Here is a 19,733-nt window from a genome sequence, read left to right as displayed (position 1 = left end):
GAGTCTCGGCTAACCATTGAGACAAACAGGTGTCCATCCTTAAGTCTGTTTCTTGTGACAGCTGTGAAAACTTTCTATTGAAAATTATCCGGGATGGATATGTAGCTGTTCGGTGCTTCCCAGCAGGCCCAGAGACACGACGGTCTCACCGCAGCTCGGGACTTGTTCCCGGTCATAATCGAGGCACCTGGCACCACCTGCCGCCCGGAGGACCCCTTAATCTTACACCGCAGGGCAGCTTCTGTGTGTCTGAAAGTATTTTGTCGTCGTTCTTGAAAGACCTTTTCTAGGTTGCCAGGTTTGCTCCACTGTTGCCTGATTCATTGTGTCCAACGGGAAGTCTGCTGTCACCTCATGTGTCCCTCTGTTCAGAATGTGACATTTCCCACGACTGGCCCATCTTCTCTAATCACTGGTTCTTAGCACTTCGGTCATGAGTGCCTGGTGGTTTTCCTCAGGTATCCCGTGTTTGGGGTTTGGTGAGCTTCTTGGACCTGTGGGTTGATGGTGTTTTGGGGCCGTTGTGTTCATTTTCTATGGCGGCCAGGACCACTGGCTGCAAACCAAGCGGCTCTAAAACAGCGCCCATGTCTCATTTCACACTCCGTGCTCAGGAGTCTGGGCAGAGCTCGGCCGCATTCTCTGCTCTGGGTCGTCCAGGCTGCAGTCAGGAGTCTGTCGGAGCCTGATTCCACGAGTCGCGAAGTGCTGGCGGTGCTGAGCTCCTTGGCGCCCGCAGCCCGCAGGCACGCCCGTCTCGCTGGCTGCTGCTGCTGTCTCGCTGGGGCTCCTGTCCTTCGCGTTGGCCCGCCCAGGTGGCCCAAGGTCACCTCCCGATGTTAAGGTCCGTTGGTTAGTAGTGACCTTGATTACAGCTGAACAATCCCCTTTGCCTTGTGAGAGACCATGTTCACGGGCATGGTTTTGCATCACGTTCACAGTCCCGGGGGGGGTTGGCCGGGAAATATTTCAGGGCTGTTTTTAGAATTCTGCATATGACAGTCGCCCAAAAAACTGTTCCTGGGGAAACAACATGGCCGAGAGCCTGAGGGGCAGCTCCCCAGCAGAGTGGGTGATTCTGGGCAGCGTTGCGCATAATGTTCGAAGGGAAGAGTATAGAAAGCTAAGATTTACTGCGCGCTCACTTGTTTTGCAAAATGTATCCTGTTTTATACGTTTGTACACAAAATTCAGTCTAGGACAAGGGTGAGGTGAGGCACCTACTGGTGCAAAATGTAAGGGTGCCCGAAATTCGGTATTCACGATAGTGTTCTCAAAAAAAAAAAAAAAAAAATCAAATCGTCAAACTACAGCCTGTAGACTGGCAGCCTAATGTTGGAAATAAAGTTTTATTGGAACAAGGAAAAAAAAAAAAAAACTGTTCCTAGCAGTGTCCTTCTGGCAGGGGCAGTGCCTGAGTTCTCAGCCTCACGTGCAGCCAGGTGGGAGACGGCTTTCGGTGTCTGTGTCCCTGGTCACTCTTGCCGGGTTTTCGTCACTTGCCTGATTTGTTCCTGATCATGTTTCTGTTTTGGAACTTTCCTTGTCGTCCTTTATAGCTAAGAAAGAACTTGCTTTGATCCTAGTGAAACGGCTCTGGTTTGCCTGTAGGCACACAGTAGGACCCCCAGGGATTGTCATTGCTGGTTTCCAACATGGCTGCCCACTTTCTAGGTGTTTCTTCTTACCCTCACGGCGCCGCAGAGTGAGGTTTCACTGTGACTGCTGTTACTGTTGTCATCCTTCCCATTTTCCAGGTGAGGAAATGGAGGCTCGCAGAGGGTCACACAGCCAGTGACTGGGAGAGGCACCAGTGGGGGCCCATCGGAGGCTCCGAGCAGCCTCACAGCCCTGTAAACACTTAACATCGTAACTCAATTTGAATGTTTTAGTTGCTCATTGAATGGAGAATTCTAGAATGGATAAAAACCTTATTTGGTGAACCTAACACCCTGCATGAAACCTGCCGCAAAGATTTCCTTCTTACTGTCTGCTGACTCTAATCATGATCCAGTTTTAAATTGTCTCTTGTGAAATAGCCTACGTGTAAAAGGGTCCATAAAATACATGAACAAAAGTAGTAAACACGCACGTCTTCGCCTGTGACAAGCAGAGCACAGCCCGCACCACAGGAGCCCTTAGGAGCCCTCCCTGAGCTGCCCATTGTTTCCTTGCTTTTCTGATGATTTTTGCCGCATGTGTGTATCCTCGTGTGCCTTGTTTTAAGTTGTATTTAAATGAGACACCCTTGTTTTTCTTCGGAAGCCCTGACTGTTCTTGACCCTTTACTCCTCCATCTGCAGTTTAGAATTTTCTGTAGGTTGCACCAAAACAAACAGGTCTCCTGAGGATTTCTTTGATCCCTTTTCCATGCAGGAGGGTCCCCCTCCGAATGTGGGGGTACTGCGCTTGTGTCGTGTCCATGAATGTCTCTTACACAAAGGCCATCATTTATTAGATTGTTCTTCCGTGTTATAAGTAGCATCTCTTTAAAATTACGTTTTCAGACTGTTGCTGTTCAAAACTGGTATGCTTGTGTTTGGAGCAACTTCGTTTGTTGGTTACTCGTTCCTCTAATTTATATGTATATACAGACTTACACACATACACATTCTCTCTCTGTCTCTCTCTCTCTCTCTCTCTCTCTCTCTCTCTCTCTCTCTCGCATTTTCTACACAGACAAGTGTATTATCCAGAAGTGACCGTCCTGCTTGTTCCTTCCCATTCATTCTGGCCCCTCATTCTGGCCAGGGCTTCCGGAACAGTGTCTGCTGTCCCACGTCTGGTACTTTTGTACTGTTTTTAAGCACAATAGCAGTGCTTTCAGGATTTCACCATTAACTGAGTTTGCTGTGGGCTTTTTGGAGATTTTTGTTATTACCCTTTATCAGGTTGGAAATTTGCATTTTATTTCTCTGCCTTTTGAGCTTCTTGCATGTGGCCATGGGAGCCGTGTTACTTCCTTGATCAGGCCGTTGTTTTCGTTCATTGCTAACTTGCCTTAGAGCAACTAGACATGCTTCCAGGGCTGTCTGTAGCCTTGGAGGATTTGACATGCTCATTCCTCATGTTGCAGGAAAGTGCCAGTTTGAGCAAAGACCTGTGAAAGCAAACACTGAAGTAACCCTGTGAGTCCTCCTGGGGGCGTTGGAATCGCATTTAAAATACACCTGTAAGCAGGACTCGCTGCAGTATTTGTGTCATGTGTGGTAATAAATTGGCAGCAATCTGAAAGTCCAGTCATGGGTATTAACTTATAATACATCTACATGGACGGGTGTTACTGATCACTAAAGGCATGTGTTTAAAAACTGTCTCAGGATACGGGCTACAACTCATGATGTAAAATTAAAGATGTACGTTTTTGTGTAGTTGTGCATGTGTCGGGGTGCGTATCCACGCAGAGGACAGGAGTGGAAGCTCGGAGGCCCGCGGGGGTCCCGTCTGTCCGGGGCGCGCTGTGCAGCCAGTGAGACCTGGCCCAGAAGCATGTCCTGCAGGCGCAGGTCTGTGTGTGCCTTCGCTGGAGGCGTTCAGCGCTCCACTCGGGCTCCCTGGGGCCCTCGGGGAGGGAAGTGTGGTGCTCCCTGCACACCGTGCGTGGGCTCCGTTCTGACTCGTGGTGAGTCACATTCCTCGTAGCACAGTTGACCCCCGCAGGAAGACATACGTAATGATAAACACTGTTACGCAGCAGTTCCTTCTCATTTCTCTCTGTTTACAATTTAAATATTTAAATCGTAATGACGTAGAATAAGGGAGTGTATGTGGTGCATATACAGCCCAATCATAATGTCTTGAAGGAGTCTCTGCTGAAGGCCACGGCCTTGTTTCTGGGGGCGGGGCGCGGGTGTGTCCCCGGTCGGGCTGGGGGAGGCTGCAGCTCCCCAGGGAAATGGACCTGGACGTGGCTCAGAGGTGCTGTTTCGATGGCGCTCAGAGGCCCGGAGCCTGATGAGATCGGCAGGGAGGGAAGGTGAGACGAGCACTGAGTGCCCGCACAGCCCTGGGCCTCCAGCGTGGGGGGGAGGCGCACGGTGCACCGTGAGCCTGCTCCCCCGGCAGCAGTGGGGAGCCTGGAGGCCAGGCCGAGAAAGGGCTTCCTGGTCAGGTGGGCCTCACGTCCAGAATGGGGGTGTTGGCACTGCGTGGCTGTCAGGACTTGGACGAGCAGGTTGCATCAATGGTCACATGGGCGTAAGGGGGAGACTGGGCAGCCGGGTGGCAGGCAGACACTGCTGAAGCCGCGAAGGGAACTGGGCTCAGGGCATGTTCTTGTTTGGGGTTTTTAGCAGGAGAGAACGGCCCGCGTGTGTGCGCTGGTGGCCGCGCTCCGGTGGAGGGTGATGGGTGCTGGAGAGGAGCGAGGGAGGGGACTACTGATGCATTTGACAGGGGTGGGGGCACTGGTGCGTGGTGAGCGGGCTTCCAGGGCGTGGAGAGGAGGCAGCCAGGTGCCAGCTGGGACTGGAAGCCGAGTTCTCTGCCGAGCGTGAGGCGGGAGGCGCTGTGCTGGCGGCTTGCGGAGCGAGCATCGAGGCAGGAGGCGAGGGACGGCCAGGGACAGGCACTAGGACCTCGAGGTTGGGGTGACAGTCAGAGTGTCGTATGCATCAGGAGTGCAGGTCTCCTGGAGGTGAACGTCCGGGACATTTTAATAAGAAATGAAGTTTGTGTTTATTAGGGATCAGCGAGGAGACAGGCCTGCCCTCACCGGTCCTTGCAGCCCCCTGTGCACACGGGCTGCACGCAAGCTACCAGCGGCGTCACTGTGGGGTCTGCGGCCTCTTCCCTCGGTCCAGACTCAGATCAGGGGCCAGCTGTTCCGCCCAGGTCCTGGGCCTCCCGTGGGGAGCAGGTCACTCTGGGCCCCTGGGCCCAGGCTGTCTGGGTGACTGTTGAGGTGCCTGGTGTGGTGTGGTAGGCGCAAGACCTGAAGAGTGTGAGTCTTAGCCAGGTGGGTGGGAGCCCTCCAGGGGCCACAGTGCAGAGGCTCCATCTAGCTGGTGTGTGCTTATGGTGGGTGTGGGGGGCGGGAGGAAGCCAGAAGGAGGGCTAGGAAGGGGTGTGGGCCGTTCCGGCTGCATGTGTGAGGACTGGTCTGCAGACGGGGCAGCAGCACAGGCGTCAGATGTGAGAAGTGAGGTGGGTCTCACGTCGAGGGTGAGACGCAGCAGGAAAGGGCCGAAAACCGAGTAGGTGAGAAGGTGATGCCTAATCCAGGTGACACCGTCTGCCCCTGTGGCCTTTGGGGATGGTGCGGGGGTGCTGGAGCCGAGTCCTACAGGCCTTGCAGGGCTGCAGGGAGGAGCCCGGATGGAGCCAGGTCTGTGGTTTGGGTGTGTGTACTGCAGCTGTGCAGTGAGACCGACCGAGCTGCTGGGGTGTGTGGGGTGGGGGTTCAGATGCTGACCCTAGGGGTTTGCTGTCAGGCAGTCGAGGTATGGAGTGAGAATGCTGTTTTCAGGGTCATCTGCACAGAAAGCCCACATTTGGGCCCTGGAAGTAGATGAGAGGAGCCAAGATTGTTCCCAGGACAAAGAGGGTGGTGAGCAGCCCCGGGGAAGCTGCTTTTAGAGGGCTGGCCCAGCCGGGGGCTGGGGGCAGATTCCTGGCACGAGGGGCAGGTGTGGTGCCAGTGTGGGGAGTCGGGCAGAGGTGATAGGAGGCTGCAGCGGGAGGATGGGCATCGTCCCCTGGAGTCGCTAGCTCGGCCATCACACCCATTTCCACCTGTCCCTCAGCCACACACACGTGGGTTTAGCCCAGCGCCTGGCGCTTACCCCCCATGCCCTGTGGACCATCCGAATTTATTCTGCGAGTGCTCTAAACTACTTGGGACAAATTCCCAGAACTGGCGTTATTTTGTCAATGGATGACACATTTTAAGGGTTTTATGCATTCTCCCAAATTCTCTCAAAGAAGGTTGCATAGTTTACTCTGGAAAGCTGTGGGCAGACCAGCGCTGCCCCCAGCCCGCCCGCCCAGACAGGCCACTCTGGGACCTGCCCTCAGAGGGGTCTCCCGTAGGTATCGCGGGGGGGTCTCCCGTGGGTATCGAGGGTTTCCTGTGCGTATCGGTGATTTCTCCGTGAGTCTCCTGCATGCGCTTAGGTAATTAATTGTAAGGTAGTTCATCAGTTTTGCGTTCATGGTGAGGTCTTTCTATGCTAATCCTTTGTCATGTTGCAAACATAGGCCAGGCCATCATTTTCTGTATGCTTTTCATATAAAGAACCCAAATATTTTCTGATCTCAAAGATACGGCATTCCTTTGTTGTCATACTTACATAGGAAACAGTTCTTTACCCTAAAGGTACATGTTTACCTACATTTTCTTGTGGTGCTTTTATGACTTAATTTTACACCGAAATCCGTAATCCATTTGCGTATTATTTCCTTATTTATTACAGCTCTGCAATACACTGTTGTATATGTTAGGGCAAGACCCTGCACTGTTCAACTTCTTAAAAGTAATGTTTTCATCACAGGGGTTATTGCATTATTCAGGAAAATTGATCAATTAATCAAGAAATAGCCAACAAGAAAAGAGCTTCTGAACAACACACGAACATGACACCCAGTCTGGGAGAAAGGACTGTGGCACCTGCTACCCCAGCTTGGCTGTCACTCTTCCCCTTGAGTGGGACGTGGCATCTTGCTGAGCAAGGTCTGCTGTCAGGGCGGGGGCAGGGGTGTGGTTGGGTTGTGCTGAGATCCTGGATCTGAGGTGGAGGGCGGGTCTCTCACCTGCCCTGCCCTGCCCCCCAGCTGGCAGAGCTCGGGCACCTCTCATTTCCTCGCCTTCAGTAGCCTCAGCTCACCTTGGGCAGCCAGTGGTTGTGTGCTCATGCTGATGAGCCTGGAGCAGGCGCCACAGCTCCTCAGAGACAAATGCCAACGGCTGGTTGTTTGCGCCTAACAGGCACTCTGTGGGTCTCATCAGCCTGACTATTCCCTAAAGGCTGATGCTTCATGAAACGGTTGTGAGTTTTTCTTGTTCTATCCTGTGAAGTCGCAGGTCAAGCTGCTTGTGTCGCTTATTATCCTTCTCGCCAGTTCTTTAAGGAGAAAAGCAGTATATTCAGGATTTCATCCACCTTTTCCAAAGCAAGGTGCTGCTGCCCAATCCGTGGAGTTTGCTGCTGTTCTGGCACTGGCCCAAATGCCTTCACTCTCTCCAAGACAGAGGCCCTGGCTTTCTCCCTGATGTTACCATGCTGGTGCCGCTATTTCCAGAGGTGGCCCTTAGCAGGTAGTAAGGCAGTGAGAACCTCGACTTCTGACGCTCCCAGTGTCTTGCTCCAGGTGGAGGTAAAACCACTGATCCTCCGGCGGCTGCCAAACTTAGATTATTGTGTCTTCCTCCCAGCATATTCCCGCTGACATTTGCTGATGCTCATAAAAAGCAATTGCCTGTTAAAATGGGAACTAGGATTGGGATTGGCTGGCCAAACCATTGGAGTAAAGGCATGGGGGAGCTATAGAAGTTAACCTGTTTTGCCCCAGAGAAAAGAGGGGGTGTGACACCTTTATCTTCTTGGGAAGCAGAAAGGTACAGTTGGGTAGTTAAATTTGAAAGAAAATAGCAGGACATAGAAAAAGAGAGAGGAGCATTTAACAAGAAAAATCCCTGGAGGGGAAGATTAAAGCGAGCAGACGCTAGGAAAGTGTCTCTGCCTCTTAGAGCTTAATTAGATTTGAGGATGAATTCCAGATGGGCTAGTTACATGTGAGTTGTTGCAGGTTATTTCTTGTAGGGGCAAGGGTATATTTTTGGAAATGGTGATTTAGTTTGATTGGATTCGATACCTGCCTCCTACCATGTGTCCTCCATGAGAAACTGCTGCTTCTGGGGTCCCAGGACCCACTCAGCGGCTCACATCTTGGGCTGCCCCTGTCGAAGCCGGTCGAGCCGCAGAAAGCTGGGTCCAGGGGCCGGCCCAGTGGCTCAGGTGGTTGGAGCTCCGTGCTCCTAACTCCGAAGGCTGCCGGTTCGATTCCCATATGGGCCAGTGGGCTCTCAACCACAAGGTTGCAGGTTCGATTCCTCGAGTCCCGCAAGGGATGGTGGGCAGCGCCCCCTGCAACTAAGATTGAACATGGCACCTTGAGCTGAGCTGCTGCTGAGCTCCTGGATGGCTCAGTTGGTTGGCACCACAAGATTGCCGGTTCAACTCCCGCAAGGGATGGTGGGTTGTGCCCCCTGCAACTAGCAACGGCAACTGGACCTGGAGCTGAGCTACGCCCTCCACAACTAAGACTGAAAGGACAACAACTTGACTTGGAAAAAAATAAAAAGTCCTGGAAGTGCACACTGTTCCCCATTAAAAAGTCCTGTTCCCCCTCCCCAACAAAAAAAAAAAAAGAAAGAAAGAAAGCTGGTCCAACCTGACTGCTGCAGAAACAAGCACAGGGCACTTGTCACACGTAGGGAATGACAACTCCTACCCAGACAGTAGAGCTTTATGCCCACTTCGCAGGAAGGCAGACAGATAGAGCTTATGTTGCCAGGAAGGTGCCCTGTGTAGATCACGGGTTAGGTGGATTTAGACTGTTTTCTGGGAGGGCAGAAGGGCAAGCTCTTGTTGGCAGCTGTGTGGGAAGGTAAGGGTGAGCTGAGATGCATCGTGGCCAGAAATGTTCATTTCTCAACAAAAGGAACAAGGCCAGATGGGGCCTCCAGACTTCCCTTGAGGGCAGCGGACTTGGTCTCCATCAGGAACAGCCTGTGAAGTGTGTCTCAGAAGATGGCATGGGCCTCGGGGCTGCCCAGGAAGGTGTGGAGTGCTGGGGGTCCTGCATCACCCTGCTCGCCTCAAGGAGAGCTGCTTGGCATCCGTTCGGGTCTGAGAGCTTAATAAACATAAACTTTTATGTCAGGCCCCGTCATTGGAAATTATGGATATATAATTTATATATGACTCAATGAATGATTTATATAATGTTAACTGATGATTTTAGATAGGAAATATGACCCCCTCTTGCAGAATCTTTAATGAAAAGCACCAGTTCTTAGGAATTTATTTCTAGAACTCTGTTTGACATAAATCAGATCTAATTGTCATTTTATGATTAATGAACATATGCTGGCCGTTTTTCCCCATAATTAAACTTTATGTTCCGTGCATCTGACAAAGCAAACCAAGTTTAGCCTTTGACAGGTGGGTGGTGGGGCTTTTTTCCATGTCTGTGTGTTTGTGTGTATATACTCGTTTTTGTGCGTATTTATTTAGTAATGTACAGGTATTAAGTTTCCATGAAGTCGGGTTCTCTGAGCTGTAAGATCATTAAGAATTAGTATTCAGACATGCGACTGAGCCAGCTTGCAAAGGAGGAGAGGGCACAGACGGAGCCTGAGGCGGCGGGAGCCAGGCTGCAGTGTGAGAGGGCCGGGCGGCGAGGCTGAAATGGCTCTGCTCGCGAGAGTCCGTCAGCCAGGAGCACGGCCGCTTTCTCATGTTATAGCCATCACAAAGAGCGCCGAGCAATGATGGAAGGAGGATTCACTGGGCAAAGGCACATTTTCCTTTCTGCTTTCATACACTTCTGCAAGAATTGTAGTGATTTAAAAGGTGGGACAAGCATGTGGAAAGAAAAACATGTCGCTGGTCAGCACGCCTTCACTCACCTTTGTTTCCCGTTTCAGGACATAGACAAGTTCGGCAATGAAATCACCCAGCTGGCCCGCCCCCTGCCCGTGGAGTATCTGATCATAGATGTAAGTGCGTGTCGTCCCCCTGGGTTCACGGTGGGCGAGTTGGAGGTCAGAACTGCTAGCCGTGTGGTGGCTACACGAGGCTGGCAGCAGCCTGGACAGTTGCCCCCATGCCCAACGCAGGACATCCCTGGAAAAGCTCGCAATTTTAAGGGCTTTTTCTTTCAGTTGTGTTTTGTTTCGTTTTTTTTTCCTTAAAAACAACTTAGGGATTAACTTCTCCCAAATGAAAGTACAACAAAGGACCACCGTCCAGGCCGAACAGCCTCTGGTGGTCAGCGACCCAGCATGGCTTCATGGGTGACGTGTGTGGTGCTGCCCTGATCACAGCTCACAGCGGGTCTCTGTGTTGGAGTTGGCCCCAGGCAACACAGCCATGTGGACTCCTGGGTGGAACTCCAGGGGCCAAGAAGGCTCCTAGCTCCAGTGCACGTGCCCAGAGTCTCAGCTCTGGTGGCATGCTCTGGTCTTGGAGAGGGGGCTGCAAAGCAAGGCCATGTGGGCTGCAGGAGCGAAGCACGTCACATCTGTAGCAGTCAGCGCTCCGTCCAGAGGTGATAGGAGCGGCTCGTCCCCTAACTGCCGCCTGCCAGGATCTGCGGGCTGTATTGGGACTTGGGGCGGGCGTGTGATGCAGGCTGTGAAATACCGTGGCACTGCGGGCAGTGGGTCCCTGGGAGAAAGCCGAGCACCGGCGCTCCATCCAGTGACAGCTCCATAAAGGCATCTGTGTTTTAGGCTGCCTGGGGTGTAATTAAGATGAAAACAGATTGATGGAGCACATTCTTAGGTGGCGTCAGCATGATTTCAAGACAGCTTTCTGAGGTCTTCTCTCCCAGTGGCCACCCCACCCCTCTCCTTTTATAAAAGAGCTAAGTTCTTGCCTTAGTGTATTGTTTCAGTTGTTTTGATTGATGAGGGAACATTCCCCCCGTGTGATACGTAAGCTCTGTTTTTGGTGACGATGTTGGAGCAGTTCCCGATGGCATGTGCCCAGACAAGTTTGCTCAGCTCGGCACCCAGCCCCAAGCCCAACACGTGACCGGGGTACTTAGGGAGAGGGCAGGTAGAGCACAGGCACAGGGGCTCGGTCCCTGCGTCCCCTCCCCCAGGCGTCTCGGATTGGCACTGAGCGCTCCAAGGGACAATTACGGGTCTGACACACCCTTCTCTCAATTGCACACTCACTAGTAGGTGTTCCACTGTGCTGCTCCATGGTCATGTTTGGGAGGGCCCTCGCCGTCCACAGGCCTCTGTCTCAGCAGCGTGGACAGCCCTCTGCCATCTTTTGAGTCATGACAGCAGATAAGCTGAGCCCGTAGGTACCAGCCGCTCTGAGGGCTTCGCCTCTGAGGGCATTTATCCTCCTGGCAGCCTTAGCGGAGGGATGAAAAAAGTGAGGCTTGGGGTCCTGGCTGACAAGCCACGCAGCTCGGACGGGCCCATCGCTCAAGTCCCTGGCCTCGTCCACAAGGGAGCGCGGGGCTCGGCTGCTCCTTCAAAGTGCTGGCGCAATCACAGCACAGTGCTGCCTCTGCGGGGGTGAAAACAGCAGGTGACATTTTCATTCATTAGAAATAGTCCCAAAGGAACCAGCATGGCTGCCTAACCCTGCTGCCGCTGGTGTTGTCTTGCAGAGGAAAAGCCGCCTTACTGTATTGGTGTATTTGGTGCCCTGATTTATTCAACCGAAAGGTGGCTGACAACTCCCACTTGGGGGGTGCTCTTCCAGGAGCAGTGAGAAGCCACCTGTCGATTCTTGCACATTTACACTGTTCCTGTGGCTTCTGCTGATGATACATTAGCTGTAACGTACCCCCTGTCGTCACGAAAGCATGTCTAAGCCAATGAGGGCCTTAGGCTCCCTTCAGACACAGGCTCTCGGTTCCAGTTGTCCCCAGGGGAGAGTGGGAGCTGTGCCCTGCAGCCCAGAGGCCACGGTACCTCCTCCCTGCACACAGCCTGGCCCCATGGAGCAGTGCCCCTGAACTCAGCAGAGCCTCAGCAAGCTCACTGAGGGCACCGCGGCTCTCAGAACCCTCGGGCTGACTCGCGCGTGCCCTCCAGACCGCGATGGGAACAGTCAGCTCCTAAAATGCCTCCTTGCTGTCCCCATGGTCACCCCAGAGTTCATCCATAGCCACAGAGATCAGCTGTGTGGTGGCAGGCTTGTCACATGGGAGCTGTGCTTCAGGCAGTTGCAGGCAGACTTATGTATCATGGAACCAGCCTGCCGCCCTCAGGCTGCCCACATGTGGCATGATCTTAGAAGTTATTCAGAGTGATTCCTTAGTTTGCTTCCCAGAGTCAGTTCCAGAATTTTCATTCGGGTGGTACTAAGGCTTAATTAGGGCTCTAGCTGCTGTAACTTGGGGCTGAGGGTGGGGGTGGCAGTTGAGGGCTGCCCTGTTTACGGCATAATGAATTTGTCATGGGTTTGTCGTTTTGTTCATTAGATCACAACAACTTTCCCCAAGGATCCAGTTTATACTTTTTCTATATCACAAAATCCATTTCCTATTGAAAACCGGGATGCATTGGGTGAGACACAGGTAAGCTCTTTGTCTCTAGAAGCGTAATTTAAGTAACTACTGCTTGTTTATCTAGTGCCAGCATTGCTTTTCCAAAGTACCCAGCTTTCAGACTGCCCTGATTTATTCTGTGGCAAAGCCCAGCTGTGCCTCTTTCTCTGACACTTGGTCACTGACCCCCTCTCAGGGCTGGGTGACAGATGACCACCAAGGCCTATACCCCCAGTTGGGTCAGGCCTACGGCTTGGCCGGGAGGACCATTCTTAGTTGACTTGCTTTGTTCCCCAAAATTTAGTTGTCACTTTGTGTCCTCTTATCACAATTTTTCATTGTTGATGCACGTCATCTCTGTATGGAGCTGTCTTGCTCCGCGGTTTGCTTCAGCCCTGCCTTATCAGCCTGCTGCGTTTCTCAGGCTCCGTGCGAGCATGGAGCTTCTCGTGGCCTGACCACAGACGTTCGGCTCCTGGTGCTGTGGCCTCTGCTCTCACTGGCAAGCAGGTCAAATCAGAATTGCTGGGACTGCCCTGTGGGGGCCGCGTAGATGGTCTGATTGGCTGACAGGTGTTGCAGAAAATGGCTTGGTTTAAGAATGTCTGTAAAGAGATTCTGTTTTCAAGCTGGTGGTTTGTTTACAAAACCTCTCTGACACTGGTCTCCTCTGCCTGGGAGACCCATCTGCCTGGGCATTTGGGGTATTATGGAGGTGCAGAGCCACTTATTGGGGTGGCACCCATGAGTCTCGTGTTTTGAGTCCGTGTTGCATAGTGATTGCCCTCTACCCTCCCACACACACACACCTCCTCCGTGTCTGCTGCCCCAGGTCAACAAGGCACCTAGATGGGAAGGGACGGTCCCTGAGTACATGTGTCTCACAGCTGGGTCACCTTCCTGGGAGAGGGAGGCCACAGCTTATTGCTCAACTGTGTTCCTCTGTCCCTGGGTCCCCGCCAGTGGCTATAGAAAGACAGAAAGATAGAGACGTCCATCAGCCTGAAAAGTATTTAGTTATGTCTTGGGAGGAGAAGGGCTCTGCTGTGGGTCTGGCTCTGCGTGTTTATTTCCTCCCTCCCACCCCATCACCAGGACTTTCACAGTTTGGCCACCTACTTGTCCCAGAGTACCTCGTCCGTGTTCTTGGATACCATCTCGGATTTCCACCTCCTGCTGTTTCTGGTCACCAACGAGGTCATGCCTCTGCAGGTATGGGTCGGCGTGCATGCACCTGCGAAGCACCCACCTGGCTTCGGTGGTCCCCAGGTGGGGTCTGCGTAAAGAAGTGTTTCCTCACGTGCCAGAGACTTGGGTCGAGTCCCCGCTTATGTCCAGTGGTCTGTAGCTTTTCACAGGGGGCTTATTGATAGATGAACTTTTTCACATTTAGCATTTGCATTACGGCACCTTGCTTAAGTGTCCACTTTCTGTGATGGAGGCTGGTCTCCTTCATTTGTTACAACCACGTGGGAAGCAGACATTGTTCAGCTCTGTGTCCCTCGGCATGAAGCATTCTAGATCCAACCAACACGCCTGTCCTAACAGCTTCAGAACAGCGGCCCCTGCTTCTGACTGACATCTCCCTCTCCCAGCTCAGCATCTATCACTGTGGTCCACACAGTTGGCCAGCAGCCAGGCCCCGAGTGCACAGCTGGCACTGTGAGACACCTTGTGGCGGGACAAGAGGGCGAGTGGTCCAGACGGCAGCTGCTCTCAGCAGTGCGGGGCAGTGGGCAGCGGGGCAGCAGGTCCAGCCGGGAGGCCCTTTGCAGGTGCCGGGTCATGGATGTCCGTTCTTTGGCCTTTTTCTGCCTGGGACCCACGGAAACACCAGAGAGAAAGTAGCCATTTCTTTCAGAGACTCAAATACCCGACTCAGCACCTTCCCCCAAAGGTGACAGAACAGAGTGGAGAGGCCCACTGCTTTTCTCCACCAAGCGGCCTGTAGCTTTTCTTGTATCCTGCTGGCTTTATCTTGTGCCTGTGTTTTGTCCCAAATCTACCACCTTCTGATACACCGGACACCCTGAGACTTACCCCAGCTTTGCCTTCTCTGTGAAGCCCTGAGAGTTGCTCCTCCAGCCCCAGATTTAGTTGCAGTCCATCTAGTGGGCCGGGTGGTGAAAGACTGGGCACTACAACAGGGCATCCTCGCTAGCAAGCGGGTCCTGGTGTACAGTCACCTATCAGAAAGCACGTTCTGTAGGTACTGAGAGCCCCCTGAAGGCTTAGAAACCTCTCATTATAATCCTCCTTTTGCCCCCAAAGGCCTAGGCTGTAGAGTGGGTTTTTAAAGATGTGATTGAAAAGAAAAAAGCTGGAGGGTAGAGTGAGGGAGGAGGGTGGACTGTCCATCCACCTGAGTCCCCAGGAGAAGGGATGGGAGCCTCGGTGACAGACGGCACAACAGCCAATTTGGGGCTGTTTAGACAGAATTTAAATCCTAGCTCGATTTAGCACTTCTATTTATAGACCGAAGTGTGGGGCATTTTGCGTTTCATAGTGACAGGCTGCCAGGTTTTCTAAATTCCCTCTGAAGTTACGTCGTGACGTTAGGGGGAGAAGACCTATAGCAAGTGTGTGTCCACCACAGGCAAAGTGAGCTGGAACCTTCTTTTATGGCTCCTCACAGGACAGCATCAGCTTACTGCTGGAGGCCGTGAGGACCAGGAATGAGGAGCTCGCGCAGACGTGGAAGAAGTCTGAGCAGTGGGCCACCATCGAGCAGCTCTGCAGTAAGTGGCCTCGCCTTCCTCCGTGCCTGGGGCACGCCCGAGCCCAGGACACTGGTCACAGCCCTGCACAGCCCCAGAATTTGTCCTTATGCCCAGGAGACCCGACCCCACGTGAACCCTGGTGTACGTCGTGGGCGGTCAGGCGAGCACAGGCGGACCTGCCGGGCACGTGGGCGTTCCCGACCGTGACACACGTGCTCCAAGACCACAGGTCGTTGGTGCACAGCTCTGTGAATTTTGACACATCAACGTACTGGGCACGCTAATGTTCAAGCATCTTGAGAGCAATTGGAAAGTCACTATGTTAGATAACCAGAGATCACATTCACACATGTGCTGAGAAGCCAGGGACCTTTGGGTCTCCTCGGGCTTTTCTTTTCCCCTTTTTGCCACCAGTCCTCAGAGCTTTCTTGATTGAAAGGGGAGAAGAGTTACAGAATAGAATGTGGGGTCCTGTATATCCGGGAGCCTGAGTGACCACACCGTCCTGGTGACAGCTTTGTCCGCCGGCAGGGTAGCTGCTCCCAGCGCATCCGTCTCGTGCCTATGCGCTGCTGGCGCCATGCAGCCTGCCTTATGCAGCTGGGAAGCCAAAGGGCAGGTGCTGTGCGTGCTCTTCCCTGTGGGCTTGAAAAGGACAGGCATGCCCTTTAAGACAACCTTGAAAATGCGTGTTTGAGAAGTTTGTACTGTTTTCTCAATCTAGTCGGTAGATACCAGAGCCCAAATTAGCCCGGCAGAACCTCCACAGGATGTGAGCTGAGGGCAGCTGCCTGAGCGTCCTCACTCTCACGACACTAAGACGCCCAGGAGCTCTGTGGGTTCCAGAGCCTTGGTTGTGTTGTGCTCCTTGTTAAGTTTTCTTTCCACCCAGTTCTGAAGGCCAAACCAGTAGTGTGGCCACTCTGTGTGCCATGTGTTCTGTCCTGATGTTCTGAACACTGTTCATATGTTCCGGAAGAGACATGACAAACTGTTCTCACCAAACTCGCTAAGATAAAGCTCTCAGCCTCGTGCCCTTTGGAGGGCAGTAGGGTGCTTCTGGCCAGTGGCATCCGCACCTGGTATGACCCCCATGTAGGGGGCTCTCTGCGCCCCGCCCCCATTTTGTTTTGGGATCCTTCACACAGAAACTGATTGTAGCAGCTTCCATGTTCTGGAGCACCCCTTCAACCCATGAAGTGCCAGAAGGGCCTGCACACAGGGAAGCCAAGAGGCCCAGAGCTCCCTGCAGGCCTGAAGGCAGGACGGGTTGGTCAGGAGGTCGGCTGGGGAAACAGAAACTAGATCTGCAGAGGTTCCAGTCTGAGCAGTTGGCTTGTCTTTGCCATCCCCATTACACACTAACCTAAAGCTAGCGGCCCCGTGGCTGCTGGGGCCCACAGGCTGCACCCCGCATGTTTAAATGGGGGAAGTGGAAACCCGCAACAGGTCCGGCATCAGTGCCATGGCAGCAGGGCGACACAGCCTCTGCGTGGAGAGCTCCAGGCGGTCGTGACTCACTTTGCTGTCGAGTGTGTTATGTGATTGTCAGATCCTATCAACAGGTATTTTACTCATGGAGCTCAAATTACTGTGCATGGCATTGGTGACAAATTAATGATAGCACCACAGCACATGCAACACCTACGGGTACAGTTAGTGGAAGCTATGTGAGAGCTCCCTGCTGAAAGTTAACACTTTGCCAAAAGCAGAACTAAGTAAATCGAAAGAAATATCATCTTTCCGATTGAGAGACTCAATATATTATTTTTACGATGTCAGTTTTCCCCAAATCGATCAGCACGATCTCAATCACAATCCCCACAGGCTTTTTCTTTTTCGGATTTGGGGGGGTGGAGAGTGGTTACACGATTTATCCGGGAGCGCAGAGGGCTGAGAAGACCACCTTGAAAAGCAGCACACAGACCTTAACCTCCTCAGTGTACACCACAGACAGAAGTCAACTCAAGATGGGTCATAGACGTCAAGGTAAAAGCTAGAGCGACAGCAAGCTGACCATGAGGTAGGACAGAGAAAAACTGACCACGAATGACTGTCCGGTAGGACTTTATCAAAATGAAACCCTTGTGCTCATCACAAGAGTCTTAAAAAGATGAAGTCAGGGTACAGACTGGGAGGAAATGTTTGTAATACATGTAGATGACGTGGGATGTAAAGTGCAGTCATGTGCTGCTTAACGACAGGATACTGTCTGAGAAATGTGTCGCCATGCAGTTACACGGCTCTCTCAGCTCCCTGAGCAGAGGCCACTTTCACTCCGATGAGTATAACAGTCCCAGATGGCGGGAGTCTTCCTGTGCAGAAATGATGGACACTCGCTTCTCTCCCCACCCACAGGCACAGTCGGGGTGCAGCTTCCGGGCATCCACGAGTACGGCGCTGTTGGGGGTTCCTCACACGCAGCCGCAGCTGCCATGTGGGCCTGTCAGCACTGCACCTTCATGAACCAGCCGGGCACCGGCCACTGCGAGATGTGCAGCCTCCCCAGGACCTAGGGCTCCCGGCCCACCCCAGCCCTCTCTGACCAGGATCGTTGAGACCATGCCCACACTGGCAGCTCCGAAGGGCAGGGCGGGGGTGGCTGCCCTGGAGGAGGGGCCAGGCTAGCATTCTTGCCGGCTAGAACCAGTCCCCCATGGGGCCGGGCGGCCTCTCCTGGACGCCTCTGGTGCCAGCCCCCATTGCTGGGAGGACTGGCGCCTCTAACTTCACCTGGAACGGAGGGGCAGGAGCACCTGCTGCTGCCATCGGCTTTCTTCCTCCTTCATTTGGATACTTTTTGTTTGTTCTTGCCCCTCCCGTGGTTTTGGTTGGGGGCTCTTGCTGGCCTCTGCCCTGATGGTCAGGGGCAGATCCTGCCTGCCAGGGCCACTTCCTCCCCTTCCGGCAGTCACTGTCGGGCGGAAACGCAAGCGGCCACAGGCTCACCGGCCTCCCATCTGCTTGGTCTGCAGGTTAACTGGCTGCCTACCCTTCTTCCTGCCCCCACCTGACATCCAGGTGGCGTTTTAAAGTCGGCATTGGTTGTAATAACAGTTATCGGTAATTCCTGCCCGGAAGACTTATTTATTTTTTTTTTAAGATGAAAATTGCATAAAAGGGGAGTGAGACTAGTTTCCACTTCCTTCCCTCTAGTGAGTCCCTGTGGGTGTGTGCAGGGTGAGTGAGTGTGGATGGGGACCCACAGTCACTTCTTGGAAGTAAACCTCAGTGCCTGAGACTTTTCTGCTAAGCTGTACAGCCTTGGCAGCTGCAGACACGGACCGTCCGAGCAGGAGCGCAGTGGTGGCTCCCACCAGGCAGGCGGCCCCTCCAGACACCCAATACCGCTGGCCAGGCCTGCATGGGGTGAGCTGGGTTGCTCAGGACCAGAAGCTCTGGTCCCCTTCGCCCCATACACAGTTCTTTCCCGTGGCCTCGTCCAGCCCCTGGCCTGTGGCAGTGACTTAGCCATTGAGACAGGCCTGGGTGAGGGAGTAGGGGCTTTTGACCTGTTGTGAGGCCACTTGGGTTTGCTGTGCGGGCCTTGGAAAGTGGCCACTGTGCTGACCTTGTGAGGTCTGGGTGGTGGTCAGACCTTGCGCATGTGCTCTGGGCTCCCTGAATTTCCTCTGGCTGGGCTGTACTCGGGTCCTACCCCAGGGACTTACAGGCATGCTGATGCCTCTTTGCCTTAACAAGAGCCGTGTCTCCGAGCTGCCCCGAACCCATGGGAGAGGCCGGCCCAGACACAGTGTGCTCGGGGCCTTCATGTCTGCCCGGGGCGGGGCAGGCCTGTGCAGAGTACACTGGGTGTTGGCTTCTGCCATGTCCACCGGCACAGACTGGTCTGCTCTTAGGGCCACAGCAGAGCAGCTGAGCTGGGGGGCAGGAGGGCCAGAGCAGCCCGTCTGTGGCACAGCCCGCTGCCGAGGACTGTCTGGTCGCACCCCCAGGTGCACTGGCTGCAGCTCCAGCCTCTGTCGTTTGGTCCCTGCGGTCATACATGAGGCTGCAGGTGGGCCCTGCGTGTGGCCTGTTCCCCAGTGCCCGGGGAGGCCAGAGGTGCCGCTCGCTTTGTCTTCACCCACCCAGCTAGTTCCTTTCCGCCAGCATTCTCTCTCGAGTTCTGGCATCTGCATCACTCGTTTGTTTCCTTCTGTTTTTTAGCTAAAGAAAAAGCGTGATTTCTCTGCTTCTGGTTTTGAGTCACTCTGTTCAGTAATGCACTTTATTTTATTGTCCAAAGAGTTGAGCTCAGTAAAGGGTATGGGAGTGCCCTGCCAGCTGGCGGGCTCAAGCCCAGGCAACTCAGTCTCCTCTGTGCAGGGGAGGGGGCCCCCCAACCCCACCTGCCTCCTACCTGTTCTCGCTTGGACACAGCCTCTCATGTCACCAGGTGCCGTAGCCCAGCAAGGTTGGCAGAGTGCACACCTGCTCAGGTGAACACAGCTGCTGCCCGACCGCCTCTGACCAGTCTGCTCCCGGGGCTTCCGCTTCGGCTCTGCTGGGGGCTCATGGGTGTGCGTCGGCCGGGCTTGCGTGAGCGTTTCCTGGACTCCGGCCCTGCAGTGCAACTAATAAAAGCATCTGAAGCGATGCCGGGCTCCCCATTTGTTGTTCTGGGCCCCGAGGCCTCTCCTTGTCCCCTCAGCTTTTTGTCTGCAGGGCGAGTTCGCATCTCCTTTGTGTCAGGTGACCACTTTCTCCTCACCTCACTGTGTCACTGTCCTCTGCTGACATGTTTGACTATTGAAGGGTAGATAATCCCCC

General features: G+C 53.6%; 1 protein-coding gene across 2 annotated transcripts in view; it reads left to right on the top strand.

The window, feature by feature from the left end:
* Positions 1-19,159, top strand: part of NPLOC4 (NPL4 homolog, ubiquitin recognition factor) — a 45,457-nt gene extending 26,298 nt beyond the window's left edge. For both annotated transcript variants that reach the window (XM_081029652.1, XM_081029653.1), the window contains 5 exons: positions 9,650-9,721; positions 12,175-12,270; positions 13,336-13,452; positions 14,876-14,978; positions 17,319-19,159. In XM_081029652.1, the coding sequence (XP_080885778.1) occupies positions 9,650-9,721; positions 12,175-12,270; positions 13,336-13,452; positions 14,876-14,978; positions 17,319-17,476 (546 nt within the window). In that variant the 3' untranslated portion in view covers positions 17,477-19,159. The remainder of the gene's footprint in view (positions 1-9,649; positions 9,722-12,174; positions 12,271-13,335; positions 13,453-14,875; positions 14,979-17,318) is intronic.
* The last annotated feature ends 574 nt before the right edge of the window (positions 19,160-19,733 follow it).

Source organism: Rhinolophus hipposideros (assembly GCF_964194185.1).
Source record: "Rhinolophus hipposideros genome assembly, chromosome: 20".
NCBI lineage: Eukaryota > Metazoa > Chordata > Mammalia > Chiroptera > Rhinolophidae > Rhinolophus > Rhinolophus hipposideros.
Note: the sequence above shows the minus strand (reverse complement) of the source record. Positions and strands in the feature narration are given on the sequence as shown.